This window comes from Calidris pugnax, unplaced genomic scaffold, assembly GCF_001431845.1.
Source record: "Calidris pugnax isolate Ruff unplaced genomic scaffold, ASM143184v1 scaffold51, whole genome shotgun sequence".
NCBI classification, from domain to species: Eukaryota; Metazoa; Chordata; class Aves; order Charadriiformes; family Scolopacidae; genus Calidris; species Calidris pugnax.
In genome coordinates this window covers 4,966,735-4,993,685 of record NW_015090797.1, presented here as the reverse complement: position 1 = coordinate 4,993,685, position 26,951 = coordinate 4,966,735, and the positions used below count along the sequence as shown (strand labels likewise).

Genomic DNA, 26,951 nt, shown 5'->3' with positions numbered 1-26,951 from the left:
GGGTTTAATATTTTTCCTAGAACTTTTTTTTTTTTTTTTTTTTTTTTTTTTTTTTTTTTTTTTTTTTTTTTTTAAAAAAAAAAAAAAAAAAAAAAAAAATTGCTCTTGGGAGAAATCTGGGGAATCCCCTGGTTAAGATACAGATGAGGAAACCATAGCTGTAACAGGAACCCAAGGACCTGCTTTAAAATGCACATAATGTTCACTGTCTGAACATGTGAACCTTCACAATAAAACGTGATTTAGTGGTGTAAGCACAGGACTGAGTCAGAAAAATTGACATTTAAGACTGGATCTAACATCAGTTCCTGTGGTTTGGGGAGACACTGTTTAAGACAAAATTTTCACAAGTGACTCTCCGTTGTATCTGGCAACTTGGCTCTCAAGGTTATTTTGCACAGGTGCTACACACAAACTCCCACGTAAAAGCACCGAGCACCACTAAAGCTTTGTGTCCAGGGCTGAGTGAGGCAGAACTGCAAAGAGTCTACATTTGAATTTAGCATAAGCAGACATTCAAATTTAAAAGACTTTTGAAAGTCTTCACTTAATTGTTTAACTCTTCAAAATAGGAGACAATTGATCAATTTGATACTTTGAGGCAGACCGCAAAAGAAAAAACTGTTAAAAGTGTTCTATGCATGTAAATACATAGGGTTATCTTCAGCTATAAAAGCTAAGACTCAGTCTCCAAAAGGCACTTTGATGGCATTTAGATATCATCATCCAAGAGCTCAGTCACATAATCTTCCACTACTGTCCCCAAAGCCTCCTGAGAAATGCAGCTTTTTCAGTACCTAGTATTTCACGAGTTTCTTAAAGCACTCCTTCTGGTCATGCCCAGATAGAATGCAACTCTGCAGGTTTGTGGTTTATGTCACATTTAAGCCTGTGAGTACAAAGTTGGTACTTCTGTACCTAAACCTGTTTAGGGGCTTGATTCGTTTATGCTCTGCAGAGATTTCCACTCACGGCATGCTGTCTGCATTGCTTGCATTGAAAAGCACATCCACAACAGTAAACATAACACTTCTGCAACACTCTAGCCAACACTCTTCAGCCTAAGCAGCTAGAAACCCAAATTCTAGCAGGACAATCTTTAGCTTAAGAGAGTTTAAACCCCTCCCTCTCAGGAAAGTGCTCAACCTACCAAACAAAGCGATGAGGAGGTCATTTCTACCTCTCCCTCGAAGGCTGGGCTGCTGCAAAAAACATGAGACTCAAAGGGTCTTTAAGAGCCCCAGTCCCTGCTCCACATCAAACAGGAATTAGATAAAATGCAGGAACACCAGGGAGCTTAAGCGTTCCTTGGTCAGAAAGACAGTAGCTGGAAATCTCGGTATTTAGCACTTAAGCTCTTCTGCTCATTGTATACAGAACACAGGCATCTAAATCTAAGTTTAATGGCTATTTTGCAGGCCAGGACTTAGATTCCTGTAGTTCTGGCATGAGGACCGGCTGCACCGCAGAAATCAGCTCATTTCTGTATCTGCCTCCAAATATGCTGCAGCATTTTTTGGAAATCCACACAACTCCCAAAAGGCAAATCTCCCCAAGTCAATGCTGATCACAGCAAATACACAACAATTCAGTCCTCTTTAGCTGTCTAATCAGATTCCAATTACAGCAGTTTGGAATTTTACAATGACACTGCATGACCAAGCACAATTTAATTGGATTTTCATTTGTTAGATGAGTTCTTCTACACTTCTATACTTCCTCAATTCAGGCAGTGCAGAAATTAAAGCTCTGAGGACAAAACTGGATTTTGCAATGCGTTCGGGACTTCAAAAAAAAATTTCAAATACATCAAAGCGGTCAGATAAGTTAGTACTCAATAGGAAGTTGTTTCTCGAAAGGAAATTGCAAATTTCAGTCAAAGAGGAAGATGGAGAGTTAGAATTAACTAACTGTTCCAAAAACCTCAGAAAGCAGGAAGGGTTTCTGAAGGTTGTATGAAGAAAGTGCATGCAAGCACATAAACAAGCTCAGTTTAGGACTACATAAATATCTTAAAAACATGTCTCCAATTAAAAAAAAACAACAATCAAAAAGCAACAAAACAAAACAAACAAACAAAAGTATCCCATCAAGTTGCACATATTTCTGAAAGGACATAACAGATATCCCTGCAGATCACATTCAGACCTATTTTTTTCACCCATTGGACAGGCTAGATGGAGAAGCTTAAAACTGGCTAATACAAAGACATTTATATTATGCACCTACCCAGTTATGGAATATATAACAGATGTATTTAAAACCAAAACACTTGCTATGTTTTCTTGGAGTTTTCCCTGCCACTCACAACTTTCTAGCATTCAAATATCAAGTCTTCTCTGAAGATCAGAGATTATTTTAATGCACAGTCGGCCAGCAGCAAAGCAACTGGTATTACGATTTGGCCAATTAATCTATTTAGCTTAACCTACATGTATATACAGTGTCCAAATTGTGGGTGTCTGACCACAAGCACAGAAAGGGCAATAGGCTAGACAGATCTCTGGTCTATCCTATATAGCCATTCTTACATCGTATCAGAGAATGTTCCTCCGTGTCTAGGGAAGAGGTGAATGATTGTAGGGTCATTTAATACAAGAGTTAGATTTAAAAAAAAAATACTATGTTCTCTAGTATTTGGCCAGCAAAAGAGACTTTGCCTTTCGTGCCCCAAAACACCCACTTCAAGCTGCAACTCCACATATACAGCATTGGCAAAACCTTTCCCATTACCTTGTTACTGTACCTAAATGTAACTGGGCATGTGCCCAGTTCACAGACACTGTAATACCTTTTTTGTTGTAATACCATGATGGTGTAGGCTTGGCACAATTACCTCATACACATTATCTTGGCAGTCACGCAGCAGCTGCTCCACCAACTGAGCTCAGGGCGAAGCCATCAACAGTTGTGCTGAATGCAGTTGTCTGCACATTTTTACAAAGGCTTTCCCATTTATTGTGTTTGTTTTAATTTACTGCCCTTATCTTAGTGCTGGACCAACATCCCTATGTAATGTTTGTATACCCAATAAGTTGTGAGAAAACACGAAGTAACAGGCAACAAACTGTAGCCTTGTCATGATCATTTTGCAAATATGATGCTCAAAATTTTCCCCTCCTGATGGAGTAAAGTAGACCATGCATACATAATCAAGCCTGAAAATTTTCTGAGGTACCTATGATTCTATGATCTGCTCACTTTGAACTCTGGGCCTTTCAATGTGAGATCAGTTGCTACAGAAGAACCCTAAGCTCTTTCTAGCCTTCTCAAATAGTATTCTTAGATATTTTCAATTCTTTTTGCCCCAGATTAGCCTACCTTAGTTTCAGAGATGACAACAAAAATGAACTGTATGTGCCACCTTGTGAAATCCATGCATCTGGCTCTATTTGACAGAACTGCCATTCTGGTGTCCCTTCTTCACTACATGACATCTGCCCCTTCCTTTCCTCCTCTATTCATCCTCTTTGAAAAAAAAATATAAATTATGTAAAAGAATCATATCAGGCAAAACATGAAACAGAGCAGAAGTAAATATTTGAAGTAACTGTATTTCAATTAGAACAAAAGATTTATTTTAAAAATAGCTGCTAGTATAATTAATGACTGCAAGAAACAGCACTTACTAGGCTTTATTAAAATTATAGGATTTACACCGGGGGTGGAATGTGTAAATTAAAAAACTGATATGTTAGTTGTAGCAGTACCTTTTTCTTATGTTGAGGATGAATCCAAATATACAGAAATTAGAGACCCACATTTTAGCTTGCATAAAACGGGACAGACAATGACTGAGCTAGGTCTTTGAGGAGCTGTGAGGATAAGTTCACCTAACTCATTGCTTAGAGGAAGAGAGGCTTTCTGGAGGCCGTGCCTCTCAGCTGTGTATTGAACAAGTTGCTTTCCACAAACATCAGCCTCTCAAAAGCTTCAGTAGCCCAGATGGACTAAAAACTTCTCCTCACATCTTCAGAGACAGATCTACCTTCAAACACAACAGTAGAAGAAATCCATCGAATGTTGGCAAAATGATGACCAGAGATGGTAAGAAGAGACACACAATAGCATCCTTGCAGATTAAGAGGCAGAAAAAGGAATTTACAGTAACATCTCTCTTCCCTGCCCCCACCACTCCCCCCAAATGTAAATCACACAGCCATGTACGCTCCTGCACAGTGGCTTTAATATGCTGAGTGATTAAAGGTGACGATGATGACTACAGGCCATAGTATGCATCTTTAGAGGGCTTTCAATTCAACACTGAGGGGCCAAATGGGGCTACTGTGTATCTAAAATATTTTACCCTGATTAAAGGTGTAATTATATAGTTAGTCATAATAGCTGCCATACTTTAAAAGAAACCCACCTTTCCTTCAGGGGAAGGGAAGGAAATTATGCTACTTTATTCATCCAAACACACTCTCAGTTAAATTCAAATACAACATGTGGACTAGATAAATACAGTGACACACAGCCACAAACACTTAGTAATCCAAGATAGAACAAGGAGATGAATCTTTTAACCTATAATCTTCGCAAAGGGAAACTAAATCTTGTGATTAAGAGTTCTGTCATATCTATGCAGGTATCAGTGGAAGCTGTGTGTTTTCTTCTCAACTGTCGTAAGAAATTCATGCTGGTTTTAGGGCCTAAATATGAGCCAAGACACTGCAAACATGGGGTCTGACACAGAGCTCAAGAGATTTACTTGTTTATATAACTAGCACATAACTTCTGTGGATATCCACATATGTGCTGCACAGAGGGATAGGCTGGCACTAAGAATCTTACTCAGCATAAACAAATAGAAATCTTTTCCTTCTCACTGTATTTTCAACCCTGCAACAGACTTGCTCTGTTATTGTTACCTTCAGCAAATCATCACTTCAGGTCCACTGGAATAATGATTTTTGTCTAGGAGGGGCTTCCTTGGCTTCGGTCACCTCATACAGGAATGTAGTTGATCTCAAATATCTGTTACCGTTGATGTATAAGAAAAGATAAGGGAAGATAGTTTCTGTATGCTATACCTTTTAAACCAACACTTCTGGTTACACAGGAGAGAGGGTGAAAAAGAAAACGCACAATAGACAAGCTTTAGTTTTTTTACCTTTTTTTTTTACTGACACTCTAAAAGTCCACATTTAACACCACCAAAGCTGTTTAGAGAACCTTCCCCACTGAGTGCTGCCTGGACACCCTCCAGGCGATTGTCTCCTGAGAAGACAAACTCAGACACAACACAGATGTAGTTCACTTGAACCTCAGGAGGGGAGGCAGGGTCTACCCAACATCTTGATCCATAGCAACCCCAGCCCCAAACCAAAGGACAGAACCAGGTTGGATAAAAGACAGGTCACATTTCAAGGGAAAAAAGAAAGGGGAAGGGCGGGAGATACAGGAGAAGAAAGTTGTTATCCTTGCCAATAGTTTCCAGTTATCCGCACAGACACTTGCACACTCTCTGGAAACTCTCCTTCTGGAATAAAATATTTAGAGCATTTGGTGTGCATTCAGTAGTTCTGAACAAATCTATTGAGTTTTACTGCTTAACCTTCCTTCTTTCCCCCTTTCATTTTTTTCAGCATTGGTGTTGGAACTTGGAAATATTTTGTAGTTCAACAACTGAACGTACATTCCCCATACTAATCACTTGATGAGGGAGATGGCTGACCAGGATGCAGCCGAGGCACCACATTCCACATAATTCCTTAGATAACACAAGTATAAATCATCTTTATACGTGCACAGTTTTTAATCACCATCCTTTGCCCAACATAGCTCAGTGGTCAAGTCCCAAGAACAATTTTATGAGTCCCTGTCATCTGCATGTTTTTTCCAAGCATTCTCTCAAGTGATCCTGTAGTTCCATCTCTGCCTCAAGCTAGATTTCTGTATCTTTTACAATGCTATCTGCTATTCTTTAAGTTTTTACACACTTGATAATAGAGGGAAGAAAACATCATTGAAAATATAAAGAAACTTTTATCTTGCATCAACGGAACTATAGAAGAATAACAAAAATACAGATCAAGATACGCTATAAAGCAATAAAATTACATAACACCACATACAATAGTTTTATGGGAAAGAAGGATGGGAAAAAATTCTTTTCCAGATTTCACGCTATTTCCTTCCCCCACACACACCCAATTTGGGTGAGGTAGGAAGCAAGGGAGTTTTTTTTGTTTCTTTTAATTTTGCCCTGAAATATACTTTAAGTAATTGCAAGTGAGTGACACCTAGTGATCAACACAAATCTGATCATCCTTCACTCTCCCACACAGAGAAGATAAGCCAGCAAGCACGGACAGGTAACTCAGGAGTGGGTGTCGAATCATGGGAACCTGACACTACTATGTTTCTCTCCCTTAAAAGCCAAATATCAAGTGAGCCAAGACCTAGAAACTTGGTGCACAACTAAAAAGAAAAAAAAATCATAAAATGGCTAATCTGTCCAAATAAGAGACTGTTAAAACAAATCTAAATCATGACCTGTAAAGTCACTCTCCATTTCCTTTAAAAAGAATCACCTCTCTCTAGAAACTTCAACCTTTCCCAAAGATCTCATTCTTAATTAAAAAAAGCATATCCCAGAAGCAAACGGGAAGAATGGGTTTCTCATCAAATACTAAAATATCAACAGTTGTCTTAGAGACCACTTAGTGATGTCTCCAGTGTTATAACTGCTATCCTGTTGTAAGGATTTTACGAGCTCGTCAAAGACTCTTATTTTGCCAGTAGTTCCAAAATTATTGCGCACAGAGCAGTTACTGGAAGTGAAGGGGAGGGGAGGGGATCTAGTGTGATTTGTGGTAGGGTTACAGGAAGGAAAAGTATGCTACTATGCAAAGTAGCAACAACACAGTCCCCTGAAAGGGAAGCTTGAATAAAGAGACCAAGAAAACCGGCCTGACTTTTCAACACCATGACATGGGACAATCTTGTATATGGGGAGCTCACCCTGAAGAGAGATTTCTTTACTTAATGCATTTTTAAGAGCTATCCAAAGCTCCAAAACACAGAATCCTGTAGGAAAGGGAAGTGATTAACCTAGCACAGCTACTGCCACTTTCACACACTATGTGCCATTTCATCTATTTTTGTCATGAGTGGGATTTTGTCACTGGAACCTCAGGAGTAACTCCTGCTTTAAAGACACAAAGTATACACTATGATTAAAAGCCATCCCAAGGACAGGAGTAAAAATAAATAAATCAGTAGGTAGAGAAAGGAAAACACTTTGACACATGCTGCAACTTGTGGACCTTATTCTGCTCAGTAAGCCCATAGCCATCTTTGCTCTCCTCATAGATTCATATGAGGTTGAAGTTTTTTGGGTTTTTGTTTTGTTTTGTTTCAATCCTTCTGCAAACATTAAAGAAAATTCAAAAGCTTGTAAAATTTAAAGCCCTGAAAGCCCAAGCTCTTTGGGAAAACTAACGCAACAGAGCCACCTACCATGCAAAGGCAGGACTGACAGGGCTCAGGCAGCAAGAGCCGCCACTGAAACTTATTTGAATGAACTTGACCCAGGTTGGCGGCCGGCCAGCGCCCTACGTCACCCCGTGACTTAACAGAACACAGTGTTCCTGGCACCCACACAAAAATGTGTTGAAATCCACGCTGGAGAGAGAGAGAGAAAAAAAGTCAGTGTATGTTTCAAATTAATAAAGGAAAATGGTAATAAAAAGGTAATAAAACGCAAAAGCGGCTTTAGGTATTTTAAATGTGTCTGCTGCATTTTTCACCCAATTTATTCACGTCGTTTGGTGTTCCCACGTGCTCCAGAAGCTTGGCAGAGCGGCAGTTCTCCCCAGGACGAGCCCTTCCCTGTCCAAATCCCGTCCCACGCGCTCTCCCTCTCACCTCTCCCCGTGCCCTACCTGGAAAATTCCAGTGCAGCGCTCAGCCAGGCGACGAGGGCAGACACCGGCTGCTGCGCCAGGGCTGCCCCTGACTCACTTCCTTGCCCAGCCCTCACGCAGGCGACACGGCGGGCACCTCTTGCAATGCTTCTATAGGGGATGATGGGTTATACAGTTATGTCATTCACAAGTGGATTATGCTAACTCTCCGAGATGAAAAGCAAACAAGTAGAAGGAGGACAGGCAAAATGAACTTAATGAACCATGAACTTGATGTACTTCCTCCATTTACCATATGGCTATCATTTCCATCTTCCACATTTCCTCCCTCCAGGACTCCCACTATTTCTCTCCAAAGCCTAGGCTCAAGTCCTTTTTCCTCCTGTCTGTCACACATTCTCTCTCTGATGTCCTATCCTCATCTTCAGTGACTGATCAGGACATTTGACACCTGTAGGTGCAGGATCAAAACCAGCTGACAGACACCTGCTGAGAGGGCTTTCCCTAGCCACCAATTCAGGGCCCAGATCTGCCACCTGCAATCCCACCAGTGTCCTGACAGTGCAGGCCTCCAGCAACACCTTCCAGCTATGCCATCAGCCACGATGACAGGCAGATGGACCCAGGTTCATCCTCGTTACCTTCTGCCTGCACATCCTTAGCCTAGCATGCAGTCCCAGCAGCTAGAGGGATATACAGGAGACGGTAAGGCAAACATGCTCCCTACCTGGACAGCCCACTGAAGCTGCTTCCACCATTTCAGTGCAAACCCAAAAAGCTACACCAGTTAATAGCTGATCCAGCATTCCACCACCCTTCATCCATCAGCTGAAACACAGCAACAGTTTTTTCTAGTTACAGATTCTCTAATGAGACATGCAACACAGGCATCCAGGATACGATCCATGTCTCTGGCCAGGCCTTCCAACATCAGGAGCCTGCGTTATATGTGAAAGTTGCACTGATTATTTTTCACCTTGACTATTACACACTGCAAGCTACTATTACGACTATAGAAATAAACTATCTGCTGACCAAAGAGACAATAAAACTTGGAAGCAATTAGGCCCTTTTAGTAGTCCCTGTTTAGCATCACAGAAAATCCTTCCAAAAGTCCTTTTCTTCCAACCAGAATCCTGCCTTTCAAATTAAAATAGTATTACCTCCAATACTAAAACGGAGGAAAAAATAAGTCTGCTTTAACGCCCCAAGGATGGAAAAAAAAAAACAAAAATGAGAAAGGAGTCATGTGGTTGATGTTTTGTAAGTATATTTTTCCAACGCTCAAAATGCCATTTTCTGCATAACTGCATCCTAAAGTAAGAAATAAAATAAAATCTAGAGATATTAAAAAATACAATTCTTATACCATTTTTTTTTGCCTTTCTGTGGGATAGAGAACACATTCGCAGATGGAAAAAAAACACAAATGATGATCAGGACAAAGCAGATAATGGGACCGCTTCAAGAATTAATAATTTAAAAGCTCTCTATAAACAATTAACAGTCATTTGACAGAACTAAGAGCAAGTGAAAATTTCTACACAGCAAGAGAAACAACTATGGAAACAGTAACTCCTCATCTCTTCTTTCTATGGTCAGGCTCCAGACCAAGGAGGCCACCTAAATAAGTAGCAGAGGCAGAGTTAGGTAAGTTATAGAAAGGAAAGGCATTAAAATAAGAAATACACAGATTGCTGATGACACAGATGACAGGAAATTCATATCAAGACACGTAAATTTCCAACAACGTGCCTTGACTTGATAGGTTATCTTTAAAAATCCCTATGGAAGGAGCAGTTCATATTTATTTTAAAAAGATGCATTCACACCATACACATCTAACGTCAGAGCAGTTACCTGCCCATTCCCCTCCAAGCACAAACAGAAACACTACTCCTGCAGCAGAGATGGGGGGGGGGGGGAGATTTCCACAGAAAAGGGAAGTTCTTCCGTAGTCTCATGTTTACAGAGGAGTTTACTGGGTTGTCAAGGAGAAAAAAACCCCACAGCAATCCCTAAACAACATGCTTTGAATACACACAATTAAATTTGTCACAAAATTACAGATGAGGTCTCTGCCAAACTTTGAAAGCTTGTCCCAGTACCCTCGCCTCTTTCCTAATTGGGCTTGGCAAGGAGCACCAAGATACTGTTAAGTCTGAAAGTTTACTCGAGAACCAGATCCACAGGTTAGAGGAGTTTTCTTGAGCCACTCCCAGCTGGCGAGTGGGCAAACCACAGGGAAACTGCCAGGGCCTCCAAGGAGGGCAAAGTTGAGGGCAGGATGTGACACACTTACCGCAATCATGCAGGCTGCTTGTCTTCCCAATGCGCAGCGTAGCCTAAAGCCTCGAAGCCAATGCACAGGACTATGAGCTCAAACAGGGTGAGATTGATTTTTTTATTGTATTGTTAAAGTATGTATTCAATAAGATCGTTGGTTCTTACGCCCTTCAAGACTGTGAATGGAATGGTGCTTGGTTTTGCTTTTTTTTTTTAAAAAAAAAAAAAAAAGGAAAAGAGATGGGATCTCTTACAATTAAAAGATGAAGTAACGACCCGTCATATTTTGTAGCTGAGCATAAAAGCAAGGCTTTTGCCCTTCTCCTAAACCACCTCATCTCTCTGGAACATGCAGTATTTCAATTTGTTAAAGCCTGGAACATTCTCATTTGCGGTTTAGGGAATCCGAAGTGATTGGATGCAATTAGCTGCACCAGGACCAAAACCAGACTAACACATTCCCTGAATTTAGTACATACTGTTTGAATTAAAACATTATGGTTTTATTTAACATACTGAAGAAAACTCCACCTATCCACCAATAATTTTAATGGTAAAACCCCATTTTCAAAGCACAGTTGAATCCTGAGCCATGAATGCATCTCTAAACATCTTCAACTATACAATATGAAAGCAACCTCAACAGGACACAACTAGAGCTAGTTACATACCTGTCAGGTAGGAAAAAAAATATATAGGTGAAGGGAATACTTTTATTTTCTTGAATACAACACCATTTGTCAATTTAAAAGAAGGAAGATTATACCAGATGGGTCACCCTCCTCAAAAGCAAGTGTAAACAAGACTCAGATACTGAAGAACAGCAACCTTGTAGCTCCGTTAACATGTCACTTTAGTCATTTGAGAGCTGGGTCATTTGCTAATAAAGCAAAGAGCACTTACTGGACCTGTCAGTAATGTTGCAGAACCTGACAATCTAACACATTTGCCTACTTTCTCCTCCCCCATTTTTAAACATAGCTATAATATCCATTTAGAGGGTCAGAGAAAAGAATCTAGGACAGACCCATAACAAGAGCAAGTCGTATGTGCAGAACCAACGTAAAACCATGACTTCAGAGAAGCAGGAAGTGCAATAGCACATGAGAGATACAATCATGTCCGTAGGTGAGTAAAACCAGGATAATGCCAGAATTAGGTTAGTGTTGCATTTGAGATTCTGGAATATTCAAAGTCGAAGCATTTTAATTCTATTACTCTTTTATAACACCTGATCTGTCAGTCCTCATAACACTTTGGTCTGGAAATTACTTATTATCAGATGAAAAGCACAGAAAATAGGTGAAAGGAAAAAACAGCCCACTATCTGTGGGGCAACAACAGGATTTATATGATCTGCAGTTACAATAAATGCAGACAGAGGCAGACAAATTGTGCCCGACTACCCATACAAAACTCAAGATCTTTCAATTTATTAAATACAAGCTATTCATGTTTGCAGTGAAGGACATGATGTTCATTGCCAGCTACATATGGGAACATATTTCTAGATGTATGTTTTTATTTTTACCAGTTCCAGCTTAGGGTTGTGGGGCGTGTGTGTTTTCTTTTTCAAAAGCCAGTGCAGATTGATGTATTTTTCTAAAAACAAATGCACACACTTGTAGCACTGACCACTTTTTAACCACAGTAACAATGTCACATAAACCATAGGGCTTCTGGATTCTACAGAGTTTCATAATGTTAAAACATGTTTCTAGTCACATGTACTTTAAAAAAAATTCAAGTCGGTTTCTTCATTCTTAATTTTATTGTCACTTTTTGTGAATTCCTTTTTATCTATAACTATCACCTTCATTTTAGTTTTATGCTTCCATTTCATTATGCACTAGTTTGCCTTCGTTTGTCCTCTGCGTGGTTTTTGAGTTTTAGCAAGTACTGAATTTCCTCTCTTTACAACACTACATAGTTAAACTCATAAAAGCAAACAAAAGAATTCCTTTCTAGCTTTTTCCAGCATTGTTTGTTTATATTTTTATGCATGCAATTAGTCTAGTTTTATCTAGCAAAAATTAAAGCATTATTCCTCTTTGAAATTGAACATACTAGGACTAATGCCTGCCAGAGAGATTGAGGCACCAGGTACGAAGTTTCAGTTTCACTGTATAGAAGTAACCTATGAGACTCTCTCTGCATTTTAGATGCAAACAGCAAACCAGAACTTCCTTTTGCTTTAATCCTATAAACATTGGCATAATGCCACATAAGATAACATGCAAACCAGACTCTGGAAGCCGAGGACTTAAATGCACAATAAAGCAGCAATTAAAAAATTGTGGAGATCAAGGAAACAAAGTAAGAACAGCAAGAGCAAGTCAGGCCAGAGATTGGTTGAATTCAGCATCCTGTCTGGGACAGTGGCCTATGTGTGATGCAGAAAGTAAAAAAGAAGGACAAAGCAAGTGAATTTCTTGCTTTTTCAGACTTCTTTTCTGATATGCTCATCCACAGCGAAGTGATTTGCAATTCCAGAACTTCCCAAGGGAGCACTGACCTATTAGCTGAATGGATTTTTCCCCCAAAAAGGCTGTCCAATCACTTTCAAATCAAACTCTGCAGAAATCTGGTAATATTGTACGACTTCTTAATATTTGTAATGCCAGCAAAGACAGTAAATGGAAGGGATCACAGGTGGGTCACCAGCCATAGGTTTCCAATCCAGTCACCGTGGTTTATTATTACTGCAACACCTAAAGAAGCCTCAGGAAAAAAAGTTAAGGACTGTTATGCTGAGACCTGCACCAAAAAATGCAAGAAGTGGCAACCTCTGTTCCACAACTTTGTGGCAGCTAAAGAGCATAAGCAATGAAGCACATTTTAAAAAAGTCATAGTAGTAGAGAAAAAAATACATTGAAAGATACTTTTCTTGCAATTAAACCCTGCAATACTACCAACACTTGGGGATCTCCTTCAGAACATTTCATTCATTCATTGGAGTTTATTCCAGTTCAGGTTAACGTAGCTTATGTGTTCTCATCTTCTTTCTCCTTTTTAAAACTGGAGCATAGTGCCGCTAAGAAGCAGATGGAGAATTTTTACAATCTGCTGGCTGCAAATCTCATAAAAATTAAATCCATTTGCTGTTTTTCCATTTAAAATATGCATGGTAACAAAGCAACAGAAATTAGTATTCAGTGGTCTCTTAAATCATCCCTCCCTGCTAAAAATGCAAAAATAAACCACCACACATTGTACCACCAGTAGTCTAACTTTTTCAGCTCTGTGATGACGACAAGGATCATGACTGTGTCAAAGCTGAAGGATTATTGTCTACATTATTATTTCTGACTGTTCAGGGTGTCTGGAGCATGCAAGACAGATAGAAAACTTCCACCATCACTTTCCAAACTGCTTACAAATTATTTGATGGCAATTAAGTGACAGCTGAGTAGCATTAAAAAAGCCATGCAATTCACATGCAGGGAATTTAGAAAGTTTTGCTTCTTCACAACCAAATTTCTTTAGTCATGATCCACAAGCAACTGCTTCATTAAACATGCAGAAATGCCAACCTGAGTATGCTAAGGGTAGTTGCGAAGTTATAATACAAAAAAAAATATGTAGACTATGTTATAGTAACACAGTACAACTTTGGGGTTTTTTTCCTTAAATCTCACTGTCATTCTTGTCTTCAAAAAGTCACTTGCACTGCACAAGGATGGCATAGAAGTTACGTTGCCTTCCAATACTATGTAAAATCATGTTCTAATTTTCCTTTCCATCATTTCTCCAATTATTTCTTCCACTTAACTCCCAACACAATAAACTGTTATGATGTCAACTAACTTAAAAAAAAATAATTATAAATACTGAGCTCAACACTGGGAACCAAGGTGATATATGCAGTATTTTTCACTTAGACTCATAGATAAAAGTGAAGAATCAACTCAGCATCTTTATTCCAGTACCTGAAGGGAGCCTACAGAAAAGATGGGGAGGGCCACTTTATCAGAGTGTGTAGTGATAGGCCAAGGGGTAATAGTTTAAACTGAAAGAGGGGAGATTTAGATTAGGTATTAGGAAGAAATTCTTTCCAGTGAGGGCGGTGAGGCACTGGAACAGGTTGCTCAGAGAAGCTGTGGATGCCCCATCCCTGGAGGTGTTCAAGGCCAGGCTGGATGGAGCTCTGAGCAACCTGGTCTGGTGGGAGGTGTCCCTGCCCCGGGCAGGGGGGGTGGGACTCCATGATCTTTAAGGTTCCTTCCAACAAAAACCATTCTATGATCCTATGATTATCAACAAAAGTGATGCATTAAACTGTTTTGGTAGTTATGGTGGTTGGTTGTTTGTTTTTTAAGAACAGGTATTTTCCCAGACCTAGTTTCTCCTCTGAGCTCATTAGATTTAAGCAGTCATCAATACGTACAGGAGCCATTTACCTAAAATTTTAAAGCCACGTAAGAAAAGAATTCTCTGCCCTGTTCTGATGCCCACTGAACTACTTTTCCCCTCCAGAACTCCTGTGGTTAGTGCCAAGTTTTTAAAAAGAAAAGATTACAGAAAAGAAAAGCACTCACAGAACCTTTAAATTGTAAGTAATGTGAGCCACAAATCAAAACTAACATAAAATCTATATCTACTGTTGGCATGGGAAAAAGTACATCTAAAGGTTAAAAAGAAGATGGGAGTCATCACCCTCCTGCCTTTTTTTTCCAGATGTTTCTTGTAAAAACATGATTTTTTTGTTGTTGTTGTTTAAGATAACAATCTTATAATCTGATGCCCAGCTCATTGATTTTTAGGCATATGAGAGTGGCAATTATGTCCTATTTTATTTCTTCGATCTAAGTTTGTATTTATATTCTAACCCTTTGAGGAGTCTACATAACCTGATATTTTTTAATCCAGCCTTTCCATGCAAACTACATAAGAGAACAATACATCTCCTCTCCTTACCAGGAACTTAAATTGGTCCCTCAGAAAGGGACTGAGCTAGCTACTGAAGGACAAAACTCAGTGTCTCTCAGACTTAATATCTAAATGCAACTTCTAGCTCAGAAAGCACCTAAACTGCAACAAAGATCCTCCTTCTCTCACTACACAATGTTTAACATAGTCTTTTCTCCCAATACTATTATAATTCAAGACCCGAGCTAGATGAACCTTCAATGTAATCCTGTGTCATCAGCTAATGAATAACCCATTATTTATTACTTTAGCATTATGCACGTATTTCCAACTTTAGCCCACATCATTATGCTCTCATGCATTCACACATATGCTCTGAAAGGGAGCTGCAATTACCCTGCTTACCCCAGAAAGAAAGTTCAGTATTGTGGATTTATGCTATTTATTCTTTTTATACTGCTAGTTATATTGTTCTCCCATTCCAAAAGATCCTGAGGTGCTTCATATCCTAGACAAATCACTTTATTACTGGAACATACCAGATTAAAAACTCAGCAACACAATTTTTTTGTTTGTTTTTGTTTTTTTTTTTTCATTTCTTGATGCTTGAACACACTTCAACAAATGCATATGTTTAAAAACAGCAAAAACATATTGCTTTTTCAATTAGTCAAAAAATGAAAGATTTCAATTAAAAAAAGAAAAACAAACAAAAACTCCCAAACTTACCTTTGCACTTCTCTGTCACGCAATCAAGCAAGTTAAAGAAACTTAGTCTATGAAGCCTGTGACCACCTCACTCCAAGGAAGCTAAATGTTTCCCTCCACTTGCCTTCCTAGGCAAGTCTGGCTACAGCCATCAACCTCTACAAAATCTGTGCTGTCTCAAAGGCTCCTCTCCATCCCTATGTCTGTTGAGAAAGCTTTATTAAAACAATGAGGTAAGCATAAGCTAGACTACATGAAAAAACACCCTGCAGAAGCCACACAGAGCAGCAGGTGGTAGAGAACTAGAGCTACAAAGGGTATTCACTGCATCGCGCCAAGTGGAGATCCATTTGCAACATCATCTTTTGTATGTGACTTCTCAATTGCTCTGCAGAGAAAGCACCGAGGGTGGTGACGGAAAGAGGACAAGATTCATACATGCTGAAAAGTTCACAGCACACAAACATAGGAATAGCTGTAGGGAAATCTACCAAGGATCATTCCAGCCCCTTACTTTTGTCTCCAACAATAATTAATGTCAGATGCTTAAGGAAGAGTTTAAAACAGGACAAGCATATGACAGTGCTGCCTCAGAACAGACTCCCTGATTCCAGTTTGTGGCTTCAACTAGAGGAAAGATCTTTGTATTTAATCCTTGAAAGATTTCTCTTCCATGAGTTTGTCCAACTAGTTCTGAACCCATGCAATCTTTCAGCAGCCACATCATCCTGTGGCAAGTTCTGCAGCTCATATGGTGGGATGAATAAACTCCTTTTCAATGTTGAATCAACCTGCTCGTTTCACTTGACGTCTCCTAGATCTATACAGTACCTAGTCATTTTGTTTACTTCTTTCTATCTTTCTGTGATTTGTGGCTTTCTTTCAAGTCCTCTCTACAGCAATTTCTTTTTGAGGCTGAAGATTTCTGTCCTACAGATTTTTTCCTCAGGCAGAAAACATCCCATATATCTGATTACTCTTACCAACCTGCTCTGAAGCTTTTTTAGTTTCACTGGACCTTTTTTTTGTGAATATGAGGGCCAAAACTACTATCCACAAGTTAGCATGCAAACTTAATGGATTCTTAAAGTTGCAGTGTCTTTAGCAGCTTTTCAGAGTATTTAAACCCCAACACAAACCTCAACTCTTCTTGTCCCTGACCACTTCACATCAGGATGAAGCTGCTCTGCCCATCATGTTTGCCTTCACAACTACACAGTTCCAGTCCACTTTTATCACTTAGCTTCAATGGTCCCTTTCCTATGCACAGAAAGAAGTCAAGGTGTCTGCAAAATACCCACAAGTCATTTACTCTGACAAGCATCAAACTTCCCAGCAGCTCCACCAGGATTCCTACAAAGGGAGAACAGGACTTTTCTCCTCTGGTGTAACAATGAGAAAAACACACGTAGGGAAACAAAAGTTGCATGCAGAACACCAGAGGCTGCCACAACAGCACTGTGCTAGTGAGACACTTGATGTGAGGAGCTGCCGCAGCCACCATTTCTGATGAGCTGCGACCAGATGAGAGTATTTGGTGGCACAGAACTAAATAGTTGTGTTAGGCAAGAGAGAACCAGTGAACTGAGACCAAGCAATGACCAGGTAAGGGTGAATGGGGACAAGTGAATGAAATAGCGATCATGCTGGGAAGAGGAGACAGAGTGGGAGTACAACGACGAGGACCAATTCAAAAGGTATGCCACTGTGTTGGACCTGAGCAGTGATTCAACAGCCAGGTGAAACAGCTTCTTCATCTGTCCAGGAAGCAGGAATAATCAAGCTGGGATGAAGTTGTGAGTAGTGGGAGAGATATCGTATGAACTAACAATTTATAAGCTCTCAATTTATTTAATTGAAAGACCAAGGACAAAGACGAAACCATCAAGTAGTCAAGGCTGCTGCCCTGGTCTGAAGACAAATAGGAGTAAGTGAAAGGCGGGGGGGAAGAAAAAAAAAAAAAGAGGCATGGAGCAGGATTGTATGCAGCTGGCTTATACATGAGAATGTGCTAACAGATTCCCACAGAGCAGGCAAAATCCTCTTTAACATGTTACGGTTATGGAGTTAGAGCCCACCACTACAGACCATCTCCACAGAAAGGGTTAATCATCACCAGAGTTATTAGTCTGGAATGTAAGTGTCCTGATAACAAAAGAACTGTAAATCTGAATTGTCATCTACAGATGATTCAGATGTTTGTATAGAAACTGTTTATCACAAAGCAAGAGCAACAGAACATGACACAGACCCTGCCAAACTGGATGAGAGACATTAGGATTTCACCCCACCCCAGTCCCATCTCATTGTCCTTAAGAAAGCCAATACCCGCCAAACAAAAGTTCCCACCTCCAAATTTCTTCAGTTTTACTATAAACATTCTCAGTTTTATTCCATTTGTTCTGCTCCCAATTACTCCTCTCTTATCTATCCAACACACTTCCACAATACAATGGGAGCCAGGAACAAATGTCCTGTTCCCCATACCATACCCCCAAAATTACATTCTTTCCAAGCAAAAGATACAGTGGCATGACTTAAAAAAACCCACAAAACAAAACAAAACCCCCACATAGCTGCCTTCTTCTACACGAGATAAAAACAAAAACAGATATACAAGAGCTTCATCCATTAAAGAGAGGGAAAATCACACTGGAAAAACCTTGCGGGGGAGTAGAGGGGGTGTTAATAACCCCAGGGTTAGTATAGAATAGTTTCTAAACTTTGATCTTCCTGTGTTTTCCAAGGTATTCTAAATTTATTTCCAGATCTTCACAATTTAGTAGAGTCTACAAAGAGTCAGTATACACTAACCCTTACCACCAAGGGAACAGTTCTCCTTTGGTGAAAATTGACACGACGCTCCCAAGAAGATGAAGCCTAAATACAGGGATAGTTGGATGATTTTGGTACACCTCATGCTGTACTTGTTCTACGAGGAACTGGATGACCTTGGACATTTAAGTATCTTATTTTCACTTAATAGCCATTCTTAAGCAGTATTACACATGCATTTTTTTCGAGACAGCAAGCAGTCTGTCCTGTACTGCTGCCACAAACCCCTAGACCAGGAAGGTTCCCTTGTGAAAAGATACAAGCTGCAACTGCACCACGTACCCTAAAAGGACAAGAAATGTTTTTTTTTTCACCACTGGATGCAACAAATATGCCTGGTAATAAAAGAGTATTTTACTTTCCCTGATATATTCAGGCCTTTCCCTGATGCAACGAGCTGGCATGATGGGTGACAGAACCAGCCACTAAAAGATCGTAAAATTATTTAATTATTTTTAAAACAAAGTGACAACCCACAAGAAAGATTGAACCAAAGGCTTTTAGAGAATTCAAACCATTAGCCAATCTACTAGTCCATATCTCCTTCCAGAACCACAGTATTTAGAAAGCACATTTATCAGAACAAGAGATTATTAAGACTGGTCCTATGCATTCCCCTGAAACTTCTCTTCCACTATTTCATTCAAAAAGGGTTTCAAACAAATTTAAAATCAATCTCTCCTCCAATATGGGCTAAGGAATCCTGAGACAGTTTGGAAGACAAAGTTAGATGAATCAAAACCCAGTAGCTTTCTCACTGTGCTCAGGGCTCTTTGCAGAGCGCGAAACTATTATCCACAATGGCAAACAATAGAGAGCTTCATCAGAGGTGGGGAAACGAGTAAGACAAAAGCCTTCAACTTCCTATTAATGTTGTTAGATCCTCTGGCTTTATCCTTTCTCTCCTTTCACAGGAGAGTACTGCACTCCCAGCAGTGGAAGCTCTGCTCCTTCCTGTAGCCTCTTCTACTGTATCACCAGGCAAGCCACCAACAGGAGACAGATGAGACCCTCTTTGTTTGCTTCACCTCTTGAGGTAGAGGTCAGGGCCCTGACAGTGCAAATGAATATCACTTTGCTTCTCCGTAATACTCCTGAAGATCATCTGCAGTGCTGTGAAGAGAGCCATGCTGCCAAGGGGTGCCAGACCTGAGGAAATGCAGATGCCTCCTGCAGCATGCAGCCGCGGGAAAACTAACACAGGCCACTTGAATCTTGTTTCAAACAGCAGGCAAACGTGGGAAGGAGGTGGGGAAGGCAGTAAAGAAGGGGGCATTTGATAGGTGGATGCCAAGATAGCAATGCTGTCAGCTGCACTTAAAGTTGTTGCTTTCCAGAGCTGTGCAAGAAAGAATACGGGGCTCAGCTGAAGCCTTAAGTTAAACAAAGCAGAGGGGCTGGATTAGCACACACAAACAGCCCGGTGCTTCAAACAACATAAAAATACAGTCTGGGAATGACAGCACAAAGCAGCAAGGTCTAAAGTCTGTTTATGTCACTGTGATCGCTCCTGCAATCCATCAGATTTTGTACATCCAGGATGTGGTACACAGAAGTCTCTGTTATACTCAGTTAATACATCTAGGGAATTTCACAAACTAGGCACAAAGTACAGCTACCTCAGTGACACTCCGGATCACCTACAAGAGCATACACACATACTTGCAAGCACACGTATGTCTGATAACTGTAACCAAAGAAACTTCCTTCAAAATGGGTACCATGGACTTTCAACATTTTTGCACCACAGAAAAGACACTGAGTATCAAGACACTCATACGACTGCATCATTCTTGAGAAGCATAATGAGACAGTTCAGCTACACTGAGATTTGAACTCCTGTGTCTCAGAATTATCAAGAAAAATCTTCCCAAGATGCTTTAAACCATCAAAGCAAGGAAAATCTAAGCCAGTTAGGTATTAGCTGGACTCATATTTTCAATCCTGATTTAAAATTAATGGGGTCGTGTTTTAACTGGAAACTTAAGAGACGCTAGTTACAATTACAGAGGGCCACAGCTCACCTAGAAACATGCTGTTTCCTTGTCTGCTAACCTGAGGAAATCACAGAAACAGAAAGTTGAGAGGGGAACTACTGTCTGTAAGGGAAAAAACCTTCAAGGCTTCATTTCCAGATCAGAAGATGCAGAGACATCCCTGCAGATGGGATGTAGCAAAAAGCAGCTGGTGCACAAGCTCAGTTTTGTCTAGTAGTTCAGGTACAAATCATTACACCTTGCTAATATGAACGCAAAAGGCATCTGTTTCTGTGCCACTCTTGACTTGCAGTCTTTTGCCTAAAAAGCCCACCTGAAGAGACCTGCTAGAAGAGACCAGTTCTACCCAAAAAACTAAGGTTCCAGTTTTGAGGAGACAGGGAGGAGAGAGGCAGGGAAGGTTGCTCAGACTGGTTATGCTGTCTCCATCCTTAAAGCTTTCCAACATCCAACTGGATAAAGCCCTAAGCAGCCTTGTCTGACCTTGCACTTGAGCCTGCTTTGTGCAGGTTACACTGTAAACATTTTGAAGTCCCCTCCAACCTAAATTATTCCATGAAGTACCCATTTAGAAATAATGGTAAGCTTGTGGGTATTCTTGTATGTACTCTAATAAGCTTCCTTTGGTAGCAGACTGACAAAAATAATTGTTTGTAATAACATGGTCATACCATCATCCTTTATCAGCGTTAAGTCATCAGTCTGACAGGATGGCACAAATTCCATTTGCCATCATAATGATTCCCTACCTTGAGATACCCTATTTTAAATTGTTGCACAACAATAGTTCTAGAATCAATTCTAATTACCAAGCCAATGATAGTTATAATTACCATTGTAATGGATCAAGAGAGCAAGGACATAAAAGCAGGCCCAGAAATAACAGCAAAATCTTGCCCTACTCACCTTTTAAGTGATCAGTTCAGAATTTCATTACGTATGCTGAATCCCCCTAAATGTACTGCCACAGAAGGACAGAGTTTGTGGTTTTTTAAAAGCAAAGTTAAGATGGCAATAAATAAACTAAGCAACTGAGTGAACCTTATTTTGACAGACGAGAAGGCCTCAGATAAAAGACAATACCTACATACATTCACATGCAGGAAGAACTCAAATAACATTGTCTTCCCTCCGAGAAAACACAAAAATTAACCTTTGGCACATTACAATGATTTTTGCACAAGACTCAACATCGTCACATCAGGTTGCCCACTGTCAGCATACACGGGCTGCAGCACAGTAGAGAGCTGAGAACACGGTGGTGGTCTTTAACAGAGTTTTGAAACATATAAAATAAATTCTCTTTTTCAGTTGTATATCATCAAACAGCAAGATACTTTGGGGGCATTACCATTCTATATGTATTTAAAGGAAACAAGCTCTCAACCATACGGTTTTTTGATGCATTTTCAGCCAAAATTATAAGTTAAGATCAGCAGATAAGATTATTAGTGTGCTCTGCAATAAAGAGGGTCTGCTACAATCAGTTAAGCTTTATTAATGCTGTATGACAAGTACAGATGACTAATTCCTACACATTAGCAATATAAAGGGCAAAAAATTCTCCTCACACCATTCTGGGCTAAATCTCACTTGCTTTGCACATAAAGCAAGAAAATCTGGCTACCCATCAGAAACTCATAAGTAGATTTAACACATGGGACAAAAAGAAAAGATCATACTCCATAAGATACCAAAGTTATACACTACATAAAAACACCAGCCTACCTTGAGGCATTAAGTTACAGAAAGTGTTTTAAGGCAGGATCTGAGGACAGAAAACGATGCCACTCCATGCACAGGGCCAGAGAGAGTTCCCAGTTTAAGAGGTATCATGGCAGGAGACATGAATTCATGTACAAGAGCCCTAAATTTCATTTAATACCTAGCATTACAATATTTCTAAGTTGAAAATAATTCAGAGATGAACAATTCTTAAAAAATATGGAATTTCAGCTCATGAGGAAGGTCTCTGTACAAGTCAAGCAGAAAGTAGTTATTACTTTGCGTATTACCAATTGCATAAAAATATGTTAGATCAATTTTGAGGTGATTACATGGTGCAGTCTGAAAAACACATGTGCTGAAAAATTAACATTAATGGTTAATCTTTATTTTAGCACCATAGTCTCCAATAAAAAGGTCAACTAGTCATCCACCACAGGCAACTGAAAGCAGACGAACTCTCAAAATAAAACCATCTGGGATCAGGCCTTGCCAGATCATTGTCCTGCATCACCTTAAGCAAAAATTCAACTAGTTATAGCTCAAAGGAAAATTAACAATTAAAAAATAATTCTCCCATCCCCTGAAAATATACAAAGGAAAGCATGACCATGTCTTATCTTGCACATGTTTTCTTCAAAAATGGTGAACTGAACCGAAACCAAAAATTAGCTAACAGCTGCTTACCACAAGACCAGCTTCAACTTGCCCTCCTCATTATCCTCTATCAAGCAGCCCTACACGTCAGAGGTGGCTAGTTGACAGGAAAGACACAGCACAGGGACTTGGAACATAAACTGAAACTATAGGAAGGACTGTAGCTTTACACCCTACAGATAAGCAAGTTTTATCTTCATACCAAAACAATACATAAAGTCTTTCTACGTAGTTAGCTATCGCAGAATAGAAATAATTTTCAAATTAGATCTATTGGTGTAAGGGGGGGAAAAAGGCTGTACAGTCATTCATCTTTTGAGATCTCCCATTAGAAACTTAGCACACTCCTACCATGGGTAAATAGTACCATAACGATATTTTGGCAGCAATCCTAAACCTCCAGAACGTCTTGGTATTTGGCATATTTTGAAGTGGGGTAAAATAAATTTCATGGTCTTTTGATTATCCACACACTCCATTAGGTTCCAAAGATTTAGTAATACCACAAAAATGATGATATATCAACATTTGGCTTCTTTTCCTCCCCCCACCGTGAACTAGGCCACAAAATTAACAGGCTTTTTTAAAGAACACTCGTACAGCAAATGACCTCCTATAGTGAACACTGCTTTTCTATTCTCCTTTGGAAACCTCTCAAAAAGCTCGCCTGCAATTTTTTCTAGGAAAAAAGCATATCCCAAGTAAAGCAAAACAAAGACTGCAACAGCCACAGTGATCACTGGGGATTTACCCTGCTGCATACACCAAATTCCCAGAAGAAAGTTTACTGGCGAGGCTGAACACTCATAAAAATTACCACCGCATGGTACTCCAACTGGAAAGGGAGAAGGGGAAATCCACAAATTGCTCATATTCCCAGTGTATCCACATATTTTGTAGTAGCATAACTATTCTGCATAGGGTTAAAAACTTTTTATTACAATATGGTTGTATCTGAAAAAGCCCTCTCATGAGCACCATTTACTAATATGGACATGTTTCATAATACCTACCCAAATGTGCATCTACATTGGGGTAAGTCATGTTGGTATAATAAAAGCAGAACAACTTTTACTGCTTGCATAAATCCCATCCTGTTTTTCCAGGTTTACACAGACTGTGCAGTCTCTTCTGACACTGCTGCCCAGGACACGAGCTATTTTAAATGAATTCCTCAAGAATCTGAAAAATATTTGACTAAGCCTTGGTGAACTCTGTGGTACAGATGCTATAATGCTATGGACACCCGTGTGAGCGAGTCAAAAGCTGCAGCAGCCGGCGTGCTGCCATGTGCTAAGTCCAGACCCGCTTTTTTCACCCTCCGACTGCAATAAGGCAACATCCTCAGAAAGGCAACAAGACCCTGGTAACTGGGAAACTGGAGACTTCCCTTCCTCTGTGAGCAGAATTCACTATTATACTCTGTCCGTACTCTCTCACAGTGATTTTAACGGAGAATCGATATATAAATTTCAATGAGTAAGACTTTAATCCGCTTCGGTAGCAGCCTTTCCCGGTCCCCATCCCTCCCGCCGGCCGCAGCCCGTCCCGTTTCCCTCCCTGGTCCGCAGGCGGTGGCACAGCTCCATCCGGCGTGCCAGGGCCGGCCCCGGGGAGGCGGCGGCCGGAGCGGCTCCCGCTGCCGCGCAGCCCGAGCCTGCGGCGCCCTCTGCCGGCACCCCCCCGCCAGCGCCCGGCCGCGGCAGCCCAGCGCCACCCGAGAAAAGAACCATCCTACTGGTATGATTCAAGATTTATTGCTGCCCCTTTCTGAGCCCTTCAATACTCATCACTTTCCAGTGATGCAGGGAGTCCTCTCATTAGTGCCTTGTCTCATCATCACTCTCAGAACGTGCTCTAGTCACGATACCTGGATTTTATATAGTCAAGCTCTCCAAGTACTGAAAAGAAAGAGGTAACTGTCTCGCCCACCACGTTATAGGAAATTTGGACGTCAACTTGCAACAGGCAGCCAGAGGCTGGAGAGAATCCAGATCATCACGTCTCTGGTGAGAAACCTACCCGCTTCCTCACCTTTTTGCACAGACATTGAAATACAGGAAATTCCATTTAAATGCAAGAACAAACTTCCTTCCTGGGAGGACAACCAAGCCCTGGCATAGGTGGCCCAGAGAGGTTGTGGAGTCTCCTCCCTTGGAGATACTCAAATCCCAACTGGACACATCCATCCCTGAGCAATCAGCTCCATCTGACCCTGCTTTGAGCAGAGGGGCTGGCCTAGATAATCTCCAGAGGTGCCTTCCTGCCCCAGCCACCTCGAGAACCTGTGACCATTTTACCAAGCTCAACGTGTGGAGCACTGCTTGGTTTTGAGGTCTGGCACTCAGAGAAAATGCTTGGAAACTCTTGTGAACAGAATTCCTTCTAGAGAGATGAGGTAAGCCAAAACCTCAAATTCCTCCAAATTACAAGCAATCTAATATGAATACACTCCATAATTACAATAGAAGCTTTTTACTTTTTTAAAAAAATTGAAAGAATTTCTTACTGTACAAAGCTCAGTCTTCTCTTTGACAGGCAGAGAATTAAGACTTGTGCAGGAGTCCGTGTCCGATATCTCCAGTAAGCCGTCATCTTTTTCTGATCCATCACACCTATCAGTAGAATCGCTATCCTTCCCCCAGTCAATGAACTCTGATTCATCTAAAACAAAAATATTTGTAAAAATAATTTTTCTTAATCACCATATATTATTCATAGGCATGAAGTCAAACAGAGTAATACTACAATTATCCTTCGCTTGGGAAAAAGTGCAAGGTTATTTTTTATGTATGTTCAACTGATCTTTCTGTTTAACTATTTTGTGATCCTGTCTCTCATAAAAGCTAAATTCTACTAGTAGACAACAGAAGCTTCTGTGAAGAAAGATATAAAACTTACATTAAAAAAAATAATAATATTTCAGAGTACAGTACATAAGTAAGCAGTATATTTAACTGCTTAGGTAGGTGGGTGTTTTTTTTTAGTTTAGTGATTATTAATTTTCCTAGGTTTTAATTAGGTTTGGGACTTTTTTTGCCCAGTTGCATTGGATTTTCCAGATGCACGTGTTCAGAATTAACTGTTCTAAGCAAATATCTCAGTGACTTGGAACAGCTGAAAATTTGGTATAAATTAACATCTGCTATAAGTGGTAACCCCCCACAGAGAAATGAAAAAGCTGGTTGAAATGGTGACCTCCTAAAACACCATGGCTAAATACACAGGTCTGCAAATCAAACCTCTAAGCACATCAGACAGAGGATTCTTTAGGATAGATCAATAGAAACAGGCATCACAAGAAAAGACAAAGTTTTTTAAAAAAAAACAAACAAAAAACCAACAACAACCCACAAGAAAATGGTTATAACAAAGATACAGAGATACAGAATACTCCTTTCACCATCCTCATGACCAAATGGTGCTTAATGCAAAAAAGTCCACTCATACCTCATAATGCATCAGGGTTCCTTCATTTACACAAAGAAAACAAATTCTGCTAGCTTACAAGAGTAAAAATAAGTCCATGTATTGTCTCTTAAAAAAAGCAAAATAAAGACTAAAACCTGCAGGATATACTTGCAGAAGATGAGTACAATAGAATGATATCAATGTCAGGTTAGAAAGATTCCTGGTGAGTATTAGACTGCAGTCTAGAAAATCGACAGTTCTTCCATCTCAAAAACAAGGAAAGAAAATCACTAAGAATTTACAAAAAATGACCATCAGATACGTCAATGACAGTGCTTAATCAATGACAAAAATATGGATGAAAGAATCAACTCACAGTGGTGTTTGAACACTTTGCCAGACATCCAGGATGTGAAATCTAGCTGTAACACCTCAGATCCAGCTGAAGTATTACATAGCTAACCTGATATATTGTTCTGGTAGAAGTCACATTGAAAATACTTCCTAACAAGTTCTAATGCAAATTAAACATTATCCTAATTAACGCTAACGCAGTGGAACACACAAGTAAACATTTTTCTGTCTTCAGCC

The 26,951-nt window shown here is 40.0% G+C and overlaps 1 protein-coding gene across 2 annotated transcripts in view; it reads right to left on the bottom strand.

Moving 5' to 3' along the window:
• SPIDR (scaffolding protein involved in DNA repair) overlaps window positions 1-26,951 on the bottom strand; it is a 208,203-nt gene that overhangs the window by 164,511 nt on the left and 16,741 nt on the right. For both annotated transcript variants that reach the window (XR_001411377.1, XM_014936883.1), the window contains exon 5: window positions 25,459-25,613. Coding sequence is in view for 1 of the 2 variants with exons in the window: in XM_014936883.1 (XP_014792369.1) it covers window positions 25,459-25,613 (155 nt within the window). In the remaining variant the exon portion in view is untranslated. The remainder of the gene's footprint in view (window positions 1-25,458; window positions 25,614-26,951) is intronic.